The 16730-nt window shown below is 43.3% G+C and overlaps 1 protein-coding gene across 3 annotated transcripts; it reads right to left on the bottom strand.

Moving 5' to 3' along the window:
* Positions 1-5350: 5350 nt before the first annotated feature.
* LOC130393007 (thiamine transporter 2-like) lies at positions 5351-14251 on the bottom strand. 3 transcript variants are annotated; one of them, XM_056603574.1, is made up of 6 exons: positions 13955-14251; positions 10660-11437; positions 7040-7232; positions 6457-6598; positions 5957-6126; positions 5351-5875 (listed from the first exon to the last, which is right to left on the bottom strand). In XM_056603574.1, exons 1-5 carry the CDS (start codon positions 14144-14146, stop codon positions 5977-5979), a joined length of 1455 nt encoding a protein of 484 aa, XP_056459549.1. In that variant the 5' UTR covers positions 14147-14251; the 3' UTR covers positions 5351-5875; positions 5957-5976. The 3 variants fall into 3 exon arrangements, with proteins under 3 accessions (XP_056459549.1, XP_056459550.1, XP_056459548.1); XM_056603575.1 differs by lacking the exon at positions 5351-5875 and having other exon boundaries at positions 5963-6110; XM_056603573.1 differs by lacking the exon at positions 5351-5875 and having other exon boundaries at positions 6035-6598.
* Between the last annotated feature and the right edge of the window lie 2479 nt (positions 14252-16730).

Genomic DNA, 16730 nt, shown 5'->3' with positions numbered 1-16730 from the left:
CTCTCTCTCTCTCTCTCTCTCTCTCTCTCTCTCTCTCTCTCTCTCTCTCTCTCTCTCTCTCTCTCTCTCTCTCTCTCTTTCTCTGTCTCTCTCTATCTATCTCTTTATCTCTCTCTCTCTCTCTCTCTCTCTCTCTCTCTCTCTCTCTCTCTCTCTCTCTCTCTCTCTCTCTCTCTCTCTCTCTCTGAGTTCATCTATCAGGGTTTCTAAACAGATTGGGTCCAAGCTTACATATAGCACTAATAATTAGAACTTTGTGTGTGTGTGTGTGTGTGCAAGTGTGACCATCGACGATGTTCACTTTATTTTTATAAATAGCTTCAGATGAGGTCTGTAGACCGCTGTGCTATCAGTCTGATGTGATTGTAAACCAATTGTTTATAGAAGGTGTAGCCTACTACGCCTAGAATGTTAACGATGTCAGGTCAAATATAAGAATGTTTTTGTTTTGTTTCCATGAACAATCTTCAATATAGTCTGTGTTTCTAAGTATGTATAAACGGCTGCTGGAAGCCATTATTTTTACTACAAAGTTATGAAAATGTGTACATTTCACTGGTCTGAGTGACTAGAACCATCGTTATGAGAAGCATGATTAATACTTTGAATCATCAACTGTCACTTTGGAGTCTCATCGAAAGCTAAACTCCTTTTTATGGCTTGTTTGTATAATATTGTAATATCCTACTCGTGTTTGCGTACCTAAACTGAAAGGTAATTTATGTGACGCACACAAACATCCCCCACGCACAAACATACATGCACAGTTGCACACACACACATACACACAGGCACACGTACAAACACTTACATTAAAAGTTTTGACGCCTGCTAAAGCCAGCACACCGTGCAGCAGAAGAAACTGAAGTGTTTATTTTTTCTGAAAACAGCATCAGTTATCAGCACGGCTCTCATCCATTTCCCTTTTTAGCCCCCCATCATGCAGGCCCTACCCAGGCAATGTTGAAAGTGATGTGTAGTGTAAAAAGTAGCTCAGGATCCCTCTCTCTGCTAGATGTCCAGGGGTACTAAGGGTGTTCTGTAAGTAACCAAGAGCCATTATCGTTCTGGTAGACCAAGAGAGTGTAAGTGTACTACACAGATTACGCTGCCAAATACAATCAGCTGTGTGTGTGTGTGTGTGTGTGTGTGTGTGTGTGTGTGTGTGTGTGTGTGTGTGTGTGTGTGTGTGTGTGTGTTTGTGTGTGTGTGTGTGTGTGTGTGTGTGTGTGTGTGTGAGTGTGTGTGAGTGTGTTTGTGATTGATAAACACACACACAGTGGCGGATCATTCACAGTGCGGATCCGTGCTTGACCCAGTCGGGTCAGTAGGGGTTCTGACTTGAGCCACAGTTTCCGAATTGCAATCTCCATTCAGACAACAAATTCACCACCGTGGCCATAAGGGGCCGCAGTTGCATCAGGACTTGTGTGGTGGCTGTTGATGGTGTTCCACGTGTTGGCCATGTTGTGGGCTCGATGAAGTGGGCTTTGTTGTAGGCCTGCACCCCCCTGTTCTCCTACCAGTAGGCCTTCCTCAGCATGCTCACTTCAAACTCCTTGCAGTGATCTTTGCATGCTCCTAGGTTCTGATCTCTGCTTGTGTAAGGCTTCCCTCTCCAGCCAGAACTTTTTTTTTCTACATCTGGAAGGCCTTCCTGGCCTCAGCCATCACATCCTCCTCTTTGTTGAAGGCCAGTCTGTTTGCTGTTCGCCGCCAGCCTCAGTTGAAGCTTCAGGGCCACTTTGCCCAAGGACTTGACATTCTTGTCCAAAGAGGGAACATCATGGACCGGCTTCTCCTGTTTGCTCTGGAGGAGGAGGTTCTCCAGTCACTCCTTCTTCTGGAGGAGGTGTCATACTGGCTCTGAATCTGTACTTCCTGTTTCTGGAGGTCGAGGGATCTGACCAGTCTTTACCACCAATGTAAAAACAAAAATCGAGTTTAACACACAAGCTAGCTGAGCTAGTCTTCTAATAAAATTGGTTACAAAACATTGTTACAAAATACAAACATCAAATTTCTTTCTCTGGATGTGAGATGAGCAATCCCGTTATCCAGAGAGCTTTTCTCCAGCTGAAGCTTATCTCCAGTCTTATTGTTTCCCACCTCAACACCTAATTTTTTCTCTGCAAAATCAGGGAGATACGCACCATCTAGAGAGGCAAAAAGTTTTCATTTAACTTATGATTTTTTTTTAAATCCATAAGACAATCATACTTAAGTATGATTTTATAACCCAACCTAACCCTTCATAGAAATAATACATTATAATTATTATAGACTTAAAGGCACCTTTCCATGAGATACCTAGCAATGAATAAACATGAGGGAAAATAACAATACAAGTCCCTTTAAAGGTCCCATGACATGCTATTTTATCTATTCTTTAATATAGGTATTAGTGGGCAACTAACACAGTATTCAAAGACGTTCCCGAAATTCAGCCGTGGTGCAGAGTTACAGCCACTCCGAGCCAGTTGCACATTGAGCTTCCCCCAAATGCGCTGTTTTGGTATCTGTAGCTATAATGCAAATGAGGAGGAGCGAGGCGGGTCAAGGAGGAGGGTGGGGGTGTGGCCCTGAGCAGCTTGCAGCCACGGTACCATGCGCTCTGTTTACAGTGGATGTATCGCAATGGCGAGGCGCACACAGCCATTAGCCGTGTTCTGTAAATATTGTAGAACACACGGGAGTCCTGGAGCTCTATATCTAAATATTATCATATAGCCTACATAGATATCTATATCATATAATATATATTATCACGGCCAAAAGCTGTGTGAGCCGATATTATGAATCTCAAACGACCGCGTTGGGTTCTCCGACGTTGCTGGTTCTTCAACGTCCACATCAATGTGAAGTAAACTGAACCGCGACAAGGAGGAGAAAGGGATTGTTGCCGGACAGTGCTTAGGCACCTCCGCCTCCGGCAGTGGTCCCTCAGCGGGGCTCAAGCGGGAGACATTCGCCGCCAACAATCCCTTTCTCCTCCATGTCGTGGTTCATGTTCTTGAGGGAGTCAAAGCCAAAGTTCCTTCCCCCCAATTCATTCTCAACCTTGGCTGAGATAACCCCCATAATACAATACAACAATAATACATATTATCACGGCCAAAAGCTGTGTGCGCCTCCAGACGATATTATGAATCACAAACGACCTTGTCGGGTTCTGCGACGGCAAGTAAGTAGACTGAACCGCGCGCTGCCTGCTGCCGGTTGCCGGCTGCCGGGCGATGGTGCCTCGTGGCAACCGGCGGCAAGTCGCAGTTCATGTACTTCAGCGAGTCAAAGCCAAAGTTCCTTTCCCCCAATTCCTTCTCAACCATGGCTCAGATAACCCCCACGACAGCCTCGTTGTGGAAATACAAGAGACGTCAAAGAACCGACAAGAAACACTTGCGTTACAGTGTGTGTATTCACACACACACATGTGGCGCTCGCACGGTCGTGTCTCATTGGCGAGCCAACGTCTCTGGGCGGGCCAGGCAGAGTAAGGGGAGGAACTTAGATGCTTTATGACGTCCTAAATAAAGACATTCCAAATCAGCGCGCTTGAGCCTCAGTTTTTTCAAAGGCTAGTTAAACAGCTAGTGCTCGTTTTACACCAAACGCAAGTTTTAGCCACTGGGGGACCATAGGCAGGCTAGGGGAACTCATATTTATGTTAGATAACCTCATAAAGTGAGATTTTCATGTCATGGGACCTTTAAAGATGAAGGAAATCTTCTATTCTCTTGTTCTTCTCAGGGTTGATATGGTACTGACCAGCAGTCTCTAGCAGGTTTGACAAAGTATTGTACGTGTTTCAAAAGGCTCGTCCTTGCTATGGTTGAGTTAAAATTAAGCTGTGTGCTCTCCTGTTCCTCATCTAGCAAATGAGAATATCATGATACCATGACTCAGCTAGGTTAGAATTTTCTTTGTAAACATGGAAACAGAGGCTTTATCTAAGATCTTAAAAAAACATAGAAATACAATTCAGTAAATGAATAATTATATAAGTACACTGATTTCATACATGATATATACAAATATATGCAAAATATGTATGTACTGTATGTACATTACCAATCCGATTGCAAAGCCCTGACAGAGCTTAGTTTCCATTTGAGACATTTGACCTGATGTATTCAGAAAGCAAACATATAGCCAGTTACCAGAATATAAGTTAGTAACTTATGGTGAACATAGTTTTTCTTTGAACATTAGCAATCATCGTACAATAAAACATTGTGAGTATACATCCATCAATTCAATAATAATAAGAAAAACAACTGTACCTACCCACTCGCATGCAGGCCAGCCCCCACATGCATGTAGACCGAGACAAAGTAACACATGTGGCCTTACCATATACACACTTTGACACAGAAATGCAAGTGCGCCCACATGCATGCAAACATTCAAACACACACATAATCCCCTTTGCCACTCTGAAGCTTTCTCTACGGAATTCTGATCAGCTCATTATTGTCATCAGGATTGATATGGGTCAGACCTGACAATTCACATATGTCCTGCACTATTTTTATACAGGCGCTTCCCTGATTTACAGCCCGTTTAGGGTTAGTGAACTGAGATAATTGATGATCTGTCTGCCGGTCCGACATATTTTCTCTCTGATTGCCTGGTAGCGTCTCTGTCTGTCTTACTGGATGTGTTATTTTTTAGGCTGTTTTTACACAAGGTATTAAACATATGTTTGGATTCGTAGAACAAACAAGGTGTCTCCAGAGCCAGGGAAACCTTCACTTTTAGATTATTCACATCTTAATCAAAGAAGCATAAATAAGATATACCTAGCCACCACAAATCAAGTAGTCACACATACACACACACACACACACACACACACACACACACACACACACACACACACACACACACACACACACACACACACACACACACACACACACACACACACACACACACACACCAGACATGAGTACAAATGCATACACATATGTGCACACAAGCCCCCCCCCCCCACACACACACACACACACACACACACACACACACACACACACACACACACACACACACACACACACACACACACACACACACACACACACACACACACAAACACACACACACACACACACACAAATGTACAGGCACACACCCAGACAAACACACACACACACACACACACACACACACACACACACACACACACACACACACACACACACACACACACACACACACACACACACACACACACACACACACACACACACACACACACACCAGACATGATTACAAATGCATACACATATGTGCACAGGAGCACACACAAACACACACACACACACACAGATAGACACCCACACAATTTTTACTTCTGTTCCTCCAGCAAGCTTGTACAAAAAAAATTAAGTACAAAAATGTTATTGGAGATCAATCAACTCAGTATGGATTTAATGTATAGCATAAGGCAAATAAACCAAGTTCTATGTTTTAATGTACCATATTACATTTGTATTGAACACATAAAATGTATCAATGTATTTGTATTTAAACATTCAAAACAAACCCACTAATCTATCATTACATCACTACTGTACTACTGTATAAACTGACATGTTGAAATAGCTGAAAATAACATCTATCATAAAACACTAGAACAGTCAAACTAGAAAGTTGGCTCCCAATAAAAAGGCCAGTTCTCGACAGCAAGCCTGGAGCAGTCCATTTTATTCCACGTTATGCTGCCACTGAACTCTAGTGTCCATATACAGATATTACACCCTGTACTCTCTTTGTAGCACCGGCAACAGTCAATCCCGTTTCTCTCATAGATCCACGGTTTCTCTTCTTTCACTGATATCTTGCTCAACTGTACCATTCAATGTACGCAATCCTGAAAGGGAAACGTCCATTAATGATGAACAGTAACAAGGATGCCAAGGACAATGATTGAAGTAATCAGACTTCAACTTACCATTTTGCTGCAGTCACGGTTCAGAATGGCCTAGGTGTGACCTCTGGTAATTGGTTGTCTCTCTCCGCCTGGTTCTCCTGGGAGCTGTGCTTTGTGTGGAGGACTACATACACACCTCTAACAACGAACAGCAGTGCCAGCACTCCAAAGAAGGCTGCATAGATCAAGAACTGGCGTGAAAGAGGACGATTTTTTTACCTTCAATGATGCATAGTCTATCTGCAATGTCGCACTATAGGGAAGTGTCGTGGCATTTACACTATTGACAACATTAACCATGTCTCTTCTCTGTAATCACTGATTAAGTTTGTGTGTATGTATGCACATGTTTGCATGCATGCGTGTATCTATGTGTATGTCTCTAAGCGAGCAGCCTTTAAACTACACCTCTGATTCAAATGTCTTTGATAATGCATGTGTGTGTACATTTGTTTGTGTGTGTGTTTTTGTGTGTGCACATGTGTGTGTGATTGCAGCATGTGAGTGTGTCCTCTAGCTACCTGGGAGGAGAGGGTGAGCCTCAGAGACCTGGTGTTGATCACCACACCTGTGAGGGCGGTCTGGAGGACAGTCCCCAGGAAGCTGTTCAGACCAAACACCAAGGCGTAGCGTTCCAGCCTCAGAGACTTGGCAATCTGGAAGCTAAAGGTATACGACTGTTCTCAAAGCTCCCAAAGAGAGAGAGGATGGAGAAAGCCTTCTTCTGTTTTGCTACATATAGAATGGAGAGCCTCGCGAGGCTAACCATTTGTTGGATGGCGTGACTCATATCCACAAATGTTTCCCTCTGCAGAGGAGATGAGGTTTTTGCTTTACTTCCTTAGGATTCAACCATGCGATAATAGCTAACTTGTCATTTATTTATTTAGTTGAATTTTCTGGCTGCAGTTTGCCAGTATGTTGAAATAAATTGTCGAAACGCAAACTTGAATATCTGGATGGTTAGTATATCTTTAAAATAAACAGTAAAATGCATAGCTGTATTGTTGAATAACAAAATACAAAATTTCTGAGAACACAATGGTGATCATGACAGCTGGTCAGACGGACTAAATTGTCGTCACACCACCGCTTCATTCTTACGTGCACACGGTTATGAGTTGCATGTAGAGCGCTTTGAAGAGGGCATAGCAGACGTAGGAGACCCAGATACTATCAGTCAGGTTCATCAGGAACAGAGCCCCTGAAATCAGGGCTGTGAAACCCCCGAGGAAGACCTCTCCCCACAGGGCCCAGTCCAGAGAGATGTGGCCTACTGCGAGGGATGCAGCCGATCCTTTGGGGAAAGGAAAACAACATGTTTTTGCCTTCAAAATTAAATTGAGGTGTACAAGCCTTCCCTATCATTTTTCAATTTGAGGCAATTTCAATATAGCCAATTTTGTATGCAACTGTTTCGACCGCAGCCAACACTTTTGTATAAACCGTTTGGAAGTTGTAAGAAATCTAGCCCATCAAACAGAGGTGACCCAGATAATTGTTGTTCTCTATGAATCAATTTGGTCTGTGGAACAGAGGCGCGGAAAACAAATGCTGAGCTCAAGTTATGGCCGTGGTAAGCAAAGGGCAGGTTTAACACTTAACCCTTCAAACTATAGAAACATTTTATCTCATTAATTTAAAGCAGCACTATTAAAGTAAAAGCGGAAAACGCCTGCCCCAGTGACCCCCCTTTTTCCCAACAATTTTCAGTAACAAGTCAGTAGGGGGCAATGAGATAAGGTTCCCTAAGAGATTCGGAGTGAATCTGTGTCAAGGCTCAAGAACAAATGCCCTTTATAATTGCAACAGTGTTAGTCACAGTGCTATATTTACACTGTGACTCCAATTATTAAGGTATTGAGATTAATTATTAATTATTAAGATATTGACCCAAAACTATATGCACCATTCTTAAGGGCCTCTTTTCTAAATTTTACTTTGCCAAATTACCGAATATATTTAGACATGTCCATAGAGCAGAGAAATCATGGGCCATTTGAGACTGTGGACAATTTGAAGACAATTTTTTATATATTTCCCAAAATATCAATGTGCAGCAAAATCTATCCTGACGGACATTGTGTGTCAAAGAGGCAAAAATGGTCAGCACGCGCAATTAAGGCCTGGTTACCGAGTTCCTGATTTTGGCCCTGGGAACGGCAGGGCTGAGTGTTTGAATGTGTCTGAAAATGATATCGCCCCCAATGGGCGATCAGTCCCAAACTTTATGAGATCTAAGTTACAGGGAGAAATAAATGTGAAATTGGCAAGCTTTTAAATAGTCAGCGGTTGAGATATGGGCCATCAAACTAAAAAGAAAATAATATCCACTACAAATATAATAGGCATCCACCGATACTCTGTGAATACCTAATAATGATAAAATAAACAGGGGTGAAACAATCGTTGTGAAAATATGACCCATTCACCGCTGGATCGGAAAGTTCACTTCACCTTTTTAAGTAATTTATTAATTTATTAAGCTTGATGGTTGAACTCTTTATTAAAGATGACGTCTGCACTTGATCTGGTTATGCTCGAAACAAACCATCAATAGCACAGAGGTTTGGTCCCCTATATCATGTTGTTGGAATTTGAAGCTCTATTCTCACCACTAGGTGGCGAAAATGCTCAGCACATTTAAAGCGCCTCTGCTCAGATTGAATGAGTATTGATGCAGAGCACCTGTGAGACCGTGAGCTGGGGAAGGAAATTAGTTTACAACGATCAATGTTCAAATAAAGTAATTATTCACAGATTCCACCTGTCTCGTTCTCCTTTAACCACATAAAGAACGAGGATGTATAAATCTATGAGGAACAATGACATTTTTCTGACTAAATGACAGGGAAAATTGAATAATTTACGAGCATAAATGAGGAATCAACGCCGGCGTTCAACAGGACAAGGGTCCCCTGACATAAACCTCGTTTATCTGGTAGCTTTAATGGGTTCACCAAGTCTATTTTCTTCTGAGCAACATCACCATCCCAAGCAGCTTTCAACTTTCACCCTGGTCGCGTGTTAGACACACATAGGGTGGCTCAGATTAACTATTACATTTGTAGAACGGTTCTGCAGAGAATGTATAGGCCTACCACAAAATCAATGAAACAAAGGCCAACTGTCGTGTCCGATAATCTGTCCACAAACTATAGGACAGTAAAGATACAAACAATAAAACAATGTGTCAAAAATAAAAATATGTTCCATTTTGATTTGCAGTGTTCCAATCCTTTTACCAGCCAGATTTAGTTGGGGTGGGCAACCTCTGAGTGGTAAAGCGGGGGCCATCTCTGATACCTGTTAACCATTCTTACGCCTGCCCACGAAGCTCAAGGGTTATTGACAATCCACAAGGTCCAACTGTGATGGTCTGAATCGATAGCCCTTTTTATTTTATATTAGAAAGTCAATCACTCTCTAGATGCTACAATCCTAATGGAACCACATTTATTAGGATTTGGCCTGAATAAAATAAAGGCCTTTGACTGATTTTGAGTATCTGCTGGGTGCGCACGTGTGTGTGTGTGTGTGTGCAAACATGTGTGTGTGTGTGTGTATGTGTGTGTGCTTACCTCCTTCAAGATAGCAGACAATGGCAAAAAGCCCTTAAACAGAAAGGGTTTCCAAAGCCATTAGCGTCTCTGTGGAGAGATGTTTTGAGTGGCAACAAGGACATACTCAGAAACCGCTCTACTAAATGGGTCGCCGTGTTCCTTTCTCCTGTGCCGAATGTCCCCCCATAAAACAAACTTCTTCGATCTCCAGTTCTCACCAGTGCATCATTTGGGTTATCGTAACGCTAACAAGGGAATGGAATATGCAGAACATTGAATGTATTTATATCTCAAATACACAACGGAAGAACATACATTAAATCCCAGGATACACCCGTGCCTCATCCGTATATATTCTGGATTTCAATGTGGTAATCCATATGAATCTCGGTCTAGTTGTCTTTCCCAGGAGCACATCTTTACCGAGTGGGGTGTTGTGAGCATGGAATAGGGAGGACAATGAAGGTACTCTGGGGGGGGTGGGGGGTGGGGGTGGTCTCACTGGTGGAGGGAATCGGCGTTCCCAGATGAAAGACATACAGCTGGGTATGATTTACACCCGGTAATTGCCTGCAGTTTCTGGGGAATACAGGGAATGTATCCGCTCCATAATCAATAAAAAAAAGTGCACAGGATGGTAGATGGCAGCAGCTGGTTAAGCCATCTGGGAGCCAAGAGCAGGCAATTAAATGCTCAAATTAATATTCCTGTTATTGTCTAGAGCTGTGCAGGTGCCTGTGTAACAAGCTAATTTTGCAATACACAGTATCCATTTATTTTTTATTATTTTACATATTTTAAGGTAATGCTTGGATGGATTGCGGTTTTGAGTTTTACATTCCAGTTTATGAGTACATAATCAAAATCCTAGAGGGGGGTTTTCTCATTTATGTTGGATAGTTTGCGCGGGGAAGCAGCTGAATTTGAATGAAGGGAACAGCACTGTTAAGTCTATAAAATCTCATAAATAATAGCAATAAATAATAAAAAACAAAAAACAAGTTACCATTGCCAAAAGTGATGCCCTTAGTTTCCTTGCAATGACCCTTTTTCTATTCCATTGTATTTCAGAAGCTCCTAGCAACAGAAATTTAGCTATAAACATCTCCTGTCACTGTGGACGTAATAACTGTCCGGACGGTGTCAGCTCCGGGGACTCACCCGAAAGGGTTGCTAGGGCGTCCACCGCTCCGTTGTAGGCCGTGAAGTTGTGCTGCGGCTGCTGATCAAGCCACAGCAACTGCACGTAGCTTGCCACCTGGTAGAAGCCACACCTCCCAGCAGCGAACCAAACACAGAAGAAGGCCACCGCCACCGAGGAGTAACACGCCACGCAGTCCGCCGCCAGCCTCTGCGACGCCCTGCCTGCGCAGCGGACCGCACGCCGTGACCGCGCCCACGCCTGCCTGCAGGGTCCGACGGAGCAGCCGGGGTCTTCCTCCGCGTCCGCAACTGCATCCGCACCGGAGCCCCCCCGCATCTCCCTCTCGCGCAGACTCCTCTTGGGCATGGGCAGGAAGAGCGCCACGGCCAGGGCGGCGGCCAGCGACGCCACGGACACGGCGAACAGGCGGCGCAGAGCCACGGCGAACACGGACACCAGCAGCTGGCCCAGCGTGGCGCCCGCCGCGTAGCCCAGCAGCAAGGCGCCGCGCACGTAGCCCGTGACTCTCTGGTAGCGTTGCGGCGGCACCAGGCTGTAGATGTAGGAGATGTAGGCCACGTCGGCCACCGAGCCCAGGCTGGAGACGAAGAGGGCCCCGCGGGCCCAGGCGGTGTCCCCACGCGGGCCCAGCAGGAGGAGCAGGAAGGACAGCAGGTTGCAGAGCGCCTGGAGGACGATGACGGGCTTGTAGCGCAGCCAGTCGGTCACCAGGAGGACTGGGACCAGGAGGAGGATGTTGGAGTAGGTCAACACAGGGTACACCTGGCGCGTTAGCTGCAAGGCCAGATGAAAGGGGGGACTTTGGTTACTCACTGCTGGCTTGACTAAAGTCTTCGTTATGGTTCCACAGCGCAATGAACACGCAATCGCTTCGACGCAGTCGTGAACCTGTTTTAGCTCTGGGTCGATTTTTTTTAGCGGACCATTCACAGCCCTTACTGCTGCGTTGCCTCGATGCAAGGTTACAATATTTAATAGGTGCACGTCAGGCCCTTGAGGTGGACGCAAGGAGTGTCCGCAAGGACGTAATGGGTCCCTAAACCCCCTTGCGTTGCGTCAACGTGGAGCCATAACTAAGCCTTCACATTGAGGCATTTAGCAGGCCACTCCTTTTTCCGTAAGGCTCATTAGTAAGGATGAGAACAATCAGGGGAGCCAATTAAAATGGGATCAGCTACATGAGGAGTCATAGCGCTGCACCACCTATTGGTGGGAGACCGGGAAGAGCGCAGGGTATAGCCATAGGAGAATGGTTATTACTTGTGTCGTTTTCTCATTCTCCCTCATTGATTGATTGATTGATTTTATTTGACCATTTTTGATGTTAAATATGAACACCACTTTGTGTCATACATTAAAATACAAAAATAGTCAGGGATGACACAATAAAGCCTGATTCAGTCATACCAGAATCAGTTCTGAATTTGGTAGGACACTTATTGACAGCAAAGTATTTCATTTAATGGAGGATGATCTTGAGAAGACACACAAGGAGCATTAACCAAGCATTTTATGAGAGAAAATGGGTGTTCATAATTCTAAAGCGTATCTTTAATAACATTGGCAGTAACCACAAAATAAAATGAAGGTGAGAGGAGTGAGAGTTGAGAGCTGAAGCCAGCCATGGCAGGAGAACCGAAGTTATTTAGCAGCACAATATTGGGGGGAGTGAAATTGTCTTCAAGGACGCAAGACAACTAAAGGAATCTACACACTAAAGAGATCAGGAGAGAGGCATTGCCTCAGTATCCCTCTTTGAGGATACAGTTGCCATGCAAATGCTAACAAACATGAAATCCCAATTAGAGAGAGGAAGGTATATCTCTAGGTGAATGGATAATTAATACAGAGGCCTATTCAAATAACTAGTGGGAAATGAAAAGTTAATAGCTTTAGAGTATGAAGTATGAACAAGGATGCCGCAGTGACTGTCACTATATAGTGTCTTACATCCGTCTCTGAGTGCATGCGGTGGCCTTCGTAGAATACATCACAGTAGCAGAGTTTTAAAGGAAGCCTGTGGCGGATGAAGGCCATTTCTGTGCCTGTGCACCCCGTCACAGGCACAAACACAGACATGAATAGATGTGGGCCCATTCAAGAGGCCCGCCAATGGGAGGTTTGTTACCATCCGCACGGGGGGAAACGTTTCTCCCGATAGGGGCTGAGAGCGTTTCCCTCTGGGATTCAGTCATACGGCTAATTTCTTTGTCATTTGCTTTGAGGATCTTTATAACAAATAAACTTGTTGTTGGGTTTGGGATGATATCTTCTGCACTGATATCCAATGGATGTCAATATATGGTATAATAATTAACAAATGTTTTTTTGTTTTTAAAAAATAAGTAGTTGTTTGTTAATATTTTGCATACTTCCACGAGCTACCAAGGGTTGAAATGGGTACACACAAATTAGAAAGCGCATTTTTGCACATGACTTTGTTTGTATCAGATACTTTTATGTCATAGCCTTTAAATAAAATAAAAATACTTCTTGGGTAAATACAGTGTGCACACATTAAAAATTATAATGGTTACGCATAACATATCCTCCCAGAGGGTCTGGGGAAATAGAGAATTTCATTATGCCCTGATTCAAACGCATTTAAAACGAGTGTTCAATTCTTTTGATATACTTTTCACAAGTACAACTCATTAAAGTTTTATTCCGGAAGAAGGATATACTATATAAAGAGCAATGTTCTTTCCTGACGGCGGTAAATAATCTGTCACTCAACAAACTTTTACAGATAAAAGCCCAATACTACTTTAAACTAAGGCTGCCCAATAGACCTTTATTGGAAAAAACGTATTGATACTGAAAGATAACCACAATATTGCACCAAATTCTAAACCTACTCTGTGATGTTTTAAATATCTATTCCCTTTGCCAAAATAATACATAAATACAACGATTTTCCTCGGTGCCCATAACGATCCAATCCTTTTGTGCATGGTTCAACACCTACTGAAAACAAAAAAAAATCAGTTGATAATTGGTTCTATCGCCAATGCTCAGTAAAATGGTTCACAATATAGCACAACTGACTACTAGGCTAGCTATTCCCAAGTCTCCAATACAGACGTGTGGCTTGCACCATTATTTTTAAACACTCCGGCCTACACGACTGTACTGCAGGCATTCTGAGTAAGCGGACCCAGAAATCCATGACTCAAAATGTGGCTACCAAATGTACCTACCTGTAAGGGTGAAGCATTGCAAAATTGTCCAAGCCACCTGTCTGCCTTGAGAGACTCCCCCTGTGCTCAGTAAAGCTTCACTATAACACACCTGACCGGTGGTGAAGTTCTTGTCGGGCCCCGAGAGGAACTCTGTCATGAAGGGCTCGATGGGTCTCATCATGGAGCAGAATCCGTAGACACAGAGCAGCGTGGTGGGGCCCGCCCAGCCTGCGCCATGGGGCCCACGGGGGTTCCCGGTACGAGGTCCATCACGGCACTTCCACCACCAGAAGAACCCCATTGTGTCTCTTTCTCTCTCTCTCTCTCTCTCTCTCTCTCTCTCTCTCTCTCTCTCTCTCTCTCTCTCTCTCTCTCTCTCTCTCTCTCTGGCTCTCCCCCTCTTGCCTGCGGTGTGCTCTTGGTGCTCCGCTGGGACGGGGTGTTCAGCGCCAGTCGAGAGTCTAACTCGGGCAGTTTAATCTATTGAGATATGGGGCCCTCAGATAAGGTCAAGGTGATACAGGCAGGGAATGGGGAGTCACCTGCGCTTTGCCATTGTGCCGTTGCTCTCTCCCCCCCTCTGATGTTTCCCCGGCTGCACGCTGCGAGACGCCAAACTATGTGAGACCGTTGAGGCTGTGAGGGGAAAATGCATTAGGATGAAATATGAGGCAGACTGGCCCCTGGGGACCTGGGGAGGTTGTGATAAATATCGTCTGCCCCTCTTTCTCTATATACAAAGACTATATGTATATATTAAGATGAAAAATGTCCTCCATTCGATTTATATCAAAGGGAGGGCTGTGACTCATGTTGAAGGAATACGTTGGTGTGTGTGTGTCTGTGCGTGAGCGCAGGTGTGTGTGCAAGTTTGTGTATTTGCTGATCTTGCCTGTGCACATGAGCACAACCTATTAGCCCATATAAGTGTGTGTCTGTGTGAGTGCATTGATATCTTAGCACATGTAAATGTTTGCATATTCATGCACATGAGTTGTTTGAACTTTTTGCAAGTGCGATGCTGCTTTGCTCACGAACTAATCCCCCGAAGATTGGTGTTTGAATGAAAAGAATAGAGAGGAAGCAGGCTATTCTTAAATATTCAGTGTCAACCCAGGGATACATTTATTATATTCGATACCATGCCGTTGTACCGTATGTACTTTCATCTCACTCTGTGTCAATCACCTTAAAAAGGTGTGTCTCTTTGGAGTTTATTCAATTGTATCGCAGCTAATGCTGATGGTAATGCTAATTCTTATTTTGAGGATATCACAGGAGTTCCCCAGAGAATGACTGATGTGTGCGCATGAAAATATCCAGCATAATTGTGTGCTAGTGTATAGTTCTCTTCAGACTCATTTGGCTGAAGAAGTCCTTCTCTCAAGGTCAACAGGAAAATTTTAGTAAATACAATCTCTGTTTAAAAAAATGCCTTCAAGTAAGAGTACATAGACTACAGCATACATAATTGCACACACACACACACACACACACACACACACACACACACACACACACACACACACACACACACACACACACACACCACACACACGCACACGCGCACGCGCACACGCACACACACACACACACACACACACACACACACACACACACAGAATAATTTGAAAGAACAGACACAATGAGTTCATCACAGTTAGATGGGAGGCTGAACTACGTAATGGGGCAAGTACTTAAGAAGCCATTACCCAATTGCTGTCCCACAAATTATGTACTTATCCTCTAGTTCAGGGGTTTTCAAAGTGTGAGAGAGTGAGCCCCCCCTCAGAGAAAAAAATTCAGCTGAGCCCCCCCCCCCCCCCCCCATTTTTTTTTTTCTAAAGACCTGTGTTTTGAAAGCTATCTTAATTATTTTACACATTTTAAACATCTCTGATCATAATTTTAAAACATTTGAAACATATTTTTTTAACATTTGAAACATATTTTTTAAACATTTTTTAGACATTTTAAACATATTTCTGAAACATTACAACATCTTTGTGCGTTTTTAAACACATTTCTTAACACAATTTAACAACTTTATCTAAGCATTTATTAAATACATTTGAACATCTTAATCTGTGTAAACTGCCCGTTTACACAGATTCATTCAGGGTCCCCGACTCTGAATTTTCAGTCCAGAGATTCGACTATTCGGCGGGGTTTGTTTACCGGCGTTTCTATGGTGACCTAAATTATTATAAGCAACTGAAAACGATGCCGGTTTGAAACTAAAACTGTGATTCTGAAAAAAGTATAAATGCTATCAAAAATCCGTTTGGACAGTATTGAAGATACAAGTGTGTAGATTTGTTCAATGGTTTGAACGATGGTAAACGGTTGAAAAATGAATGAGTTACGAATGTCTAGAAGTAGGTGTATCTGAATGGGCAGACGTCTTCAATGAAAACAGCTGAAAACGAAGCGGTATGAAACAAAAACGGTGGTTCTGAAGAAATTTTAAATGATATCGAAATTCTGTTTCGATATTATTGAAGATACAAGTGTGTAGATTTGTTAAATGGTTTGCACGAAGATAAACGGTTGAAAATGTATTTAGTTAGGTTCAGGGCCGTGCAGAGACCCTTTGAGGGGCAGGGGCTCAAATTAAAAAAAGGGCACATGTGTGTTCATGAACTCATCAGAAGTGGTTTGGTGTTGATATCTATCAAAACAATTAAGCTATTACAAAATAAAAGCCTTGAATACGAATTAGCCTAACTATACACAATGTATACGTGTGACTTTTAATTTTTTTATGTTTTTCTATTAAACACAGGGTGGTGGGAACTCCACAATGAGTTTATGAACGAATCAGAAGTGGTTTGTTGTTGATATCTATAAAAACAAGTGAGCTATTAAAAATAAAGCCTTAAATA

Source organism: Gadus chalcogrammus, chromosome 12 (assembly GCF_026213295.1).
Source record: "Gadus chalcogrammus isolate NIFS_2021 chromosome 12, NIFS_Gcha_1.0, whole genome shotgun sequence".
In the NCBI taxonomy this organism is placed as follows: Eukaryota; Metazoa; Chordata; class Actinopteri; order Gadiformes; family Gadidae; genus Gadus; species Gadus chalcogrammus.
The sequence above is the reverse complement of the archived record's forward strand: the minus strand, read 5'-3'. Positions and strand labels throughout refer to the sequence as shown.

Bases quoted from the DNA above. Each gene is read 5' to 3' on its own strand.
- LOC130393007 (XM_056603573.1), bottom strand. From the start codon at position 14,146: ATGGGGTTCTTCTGGTGGTGGAAGTGCCGTGATGGACCTCGTACCGGG. The intron at 11,438-13,954 runs GTGTGTTATAGT...CTGGCCTTGCAG, and splicing joins AGAACTTCACCACCGGTCAG to CTAACGCGCCAGGTGTACCC. The intron at 6,599-7,039 runs GTAAGAATGAAG...GTATACCTTTAG, and splicing joins CAACTCATAACCGTGTGCAC to CTTCCAGATTGCCAAGTCTC.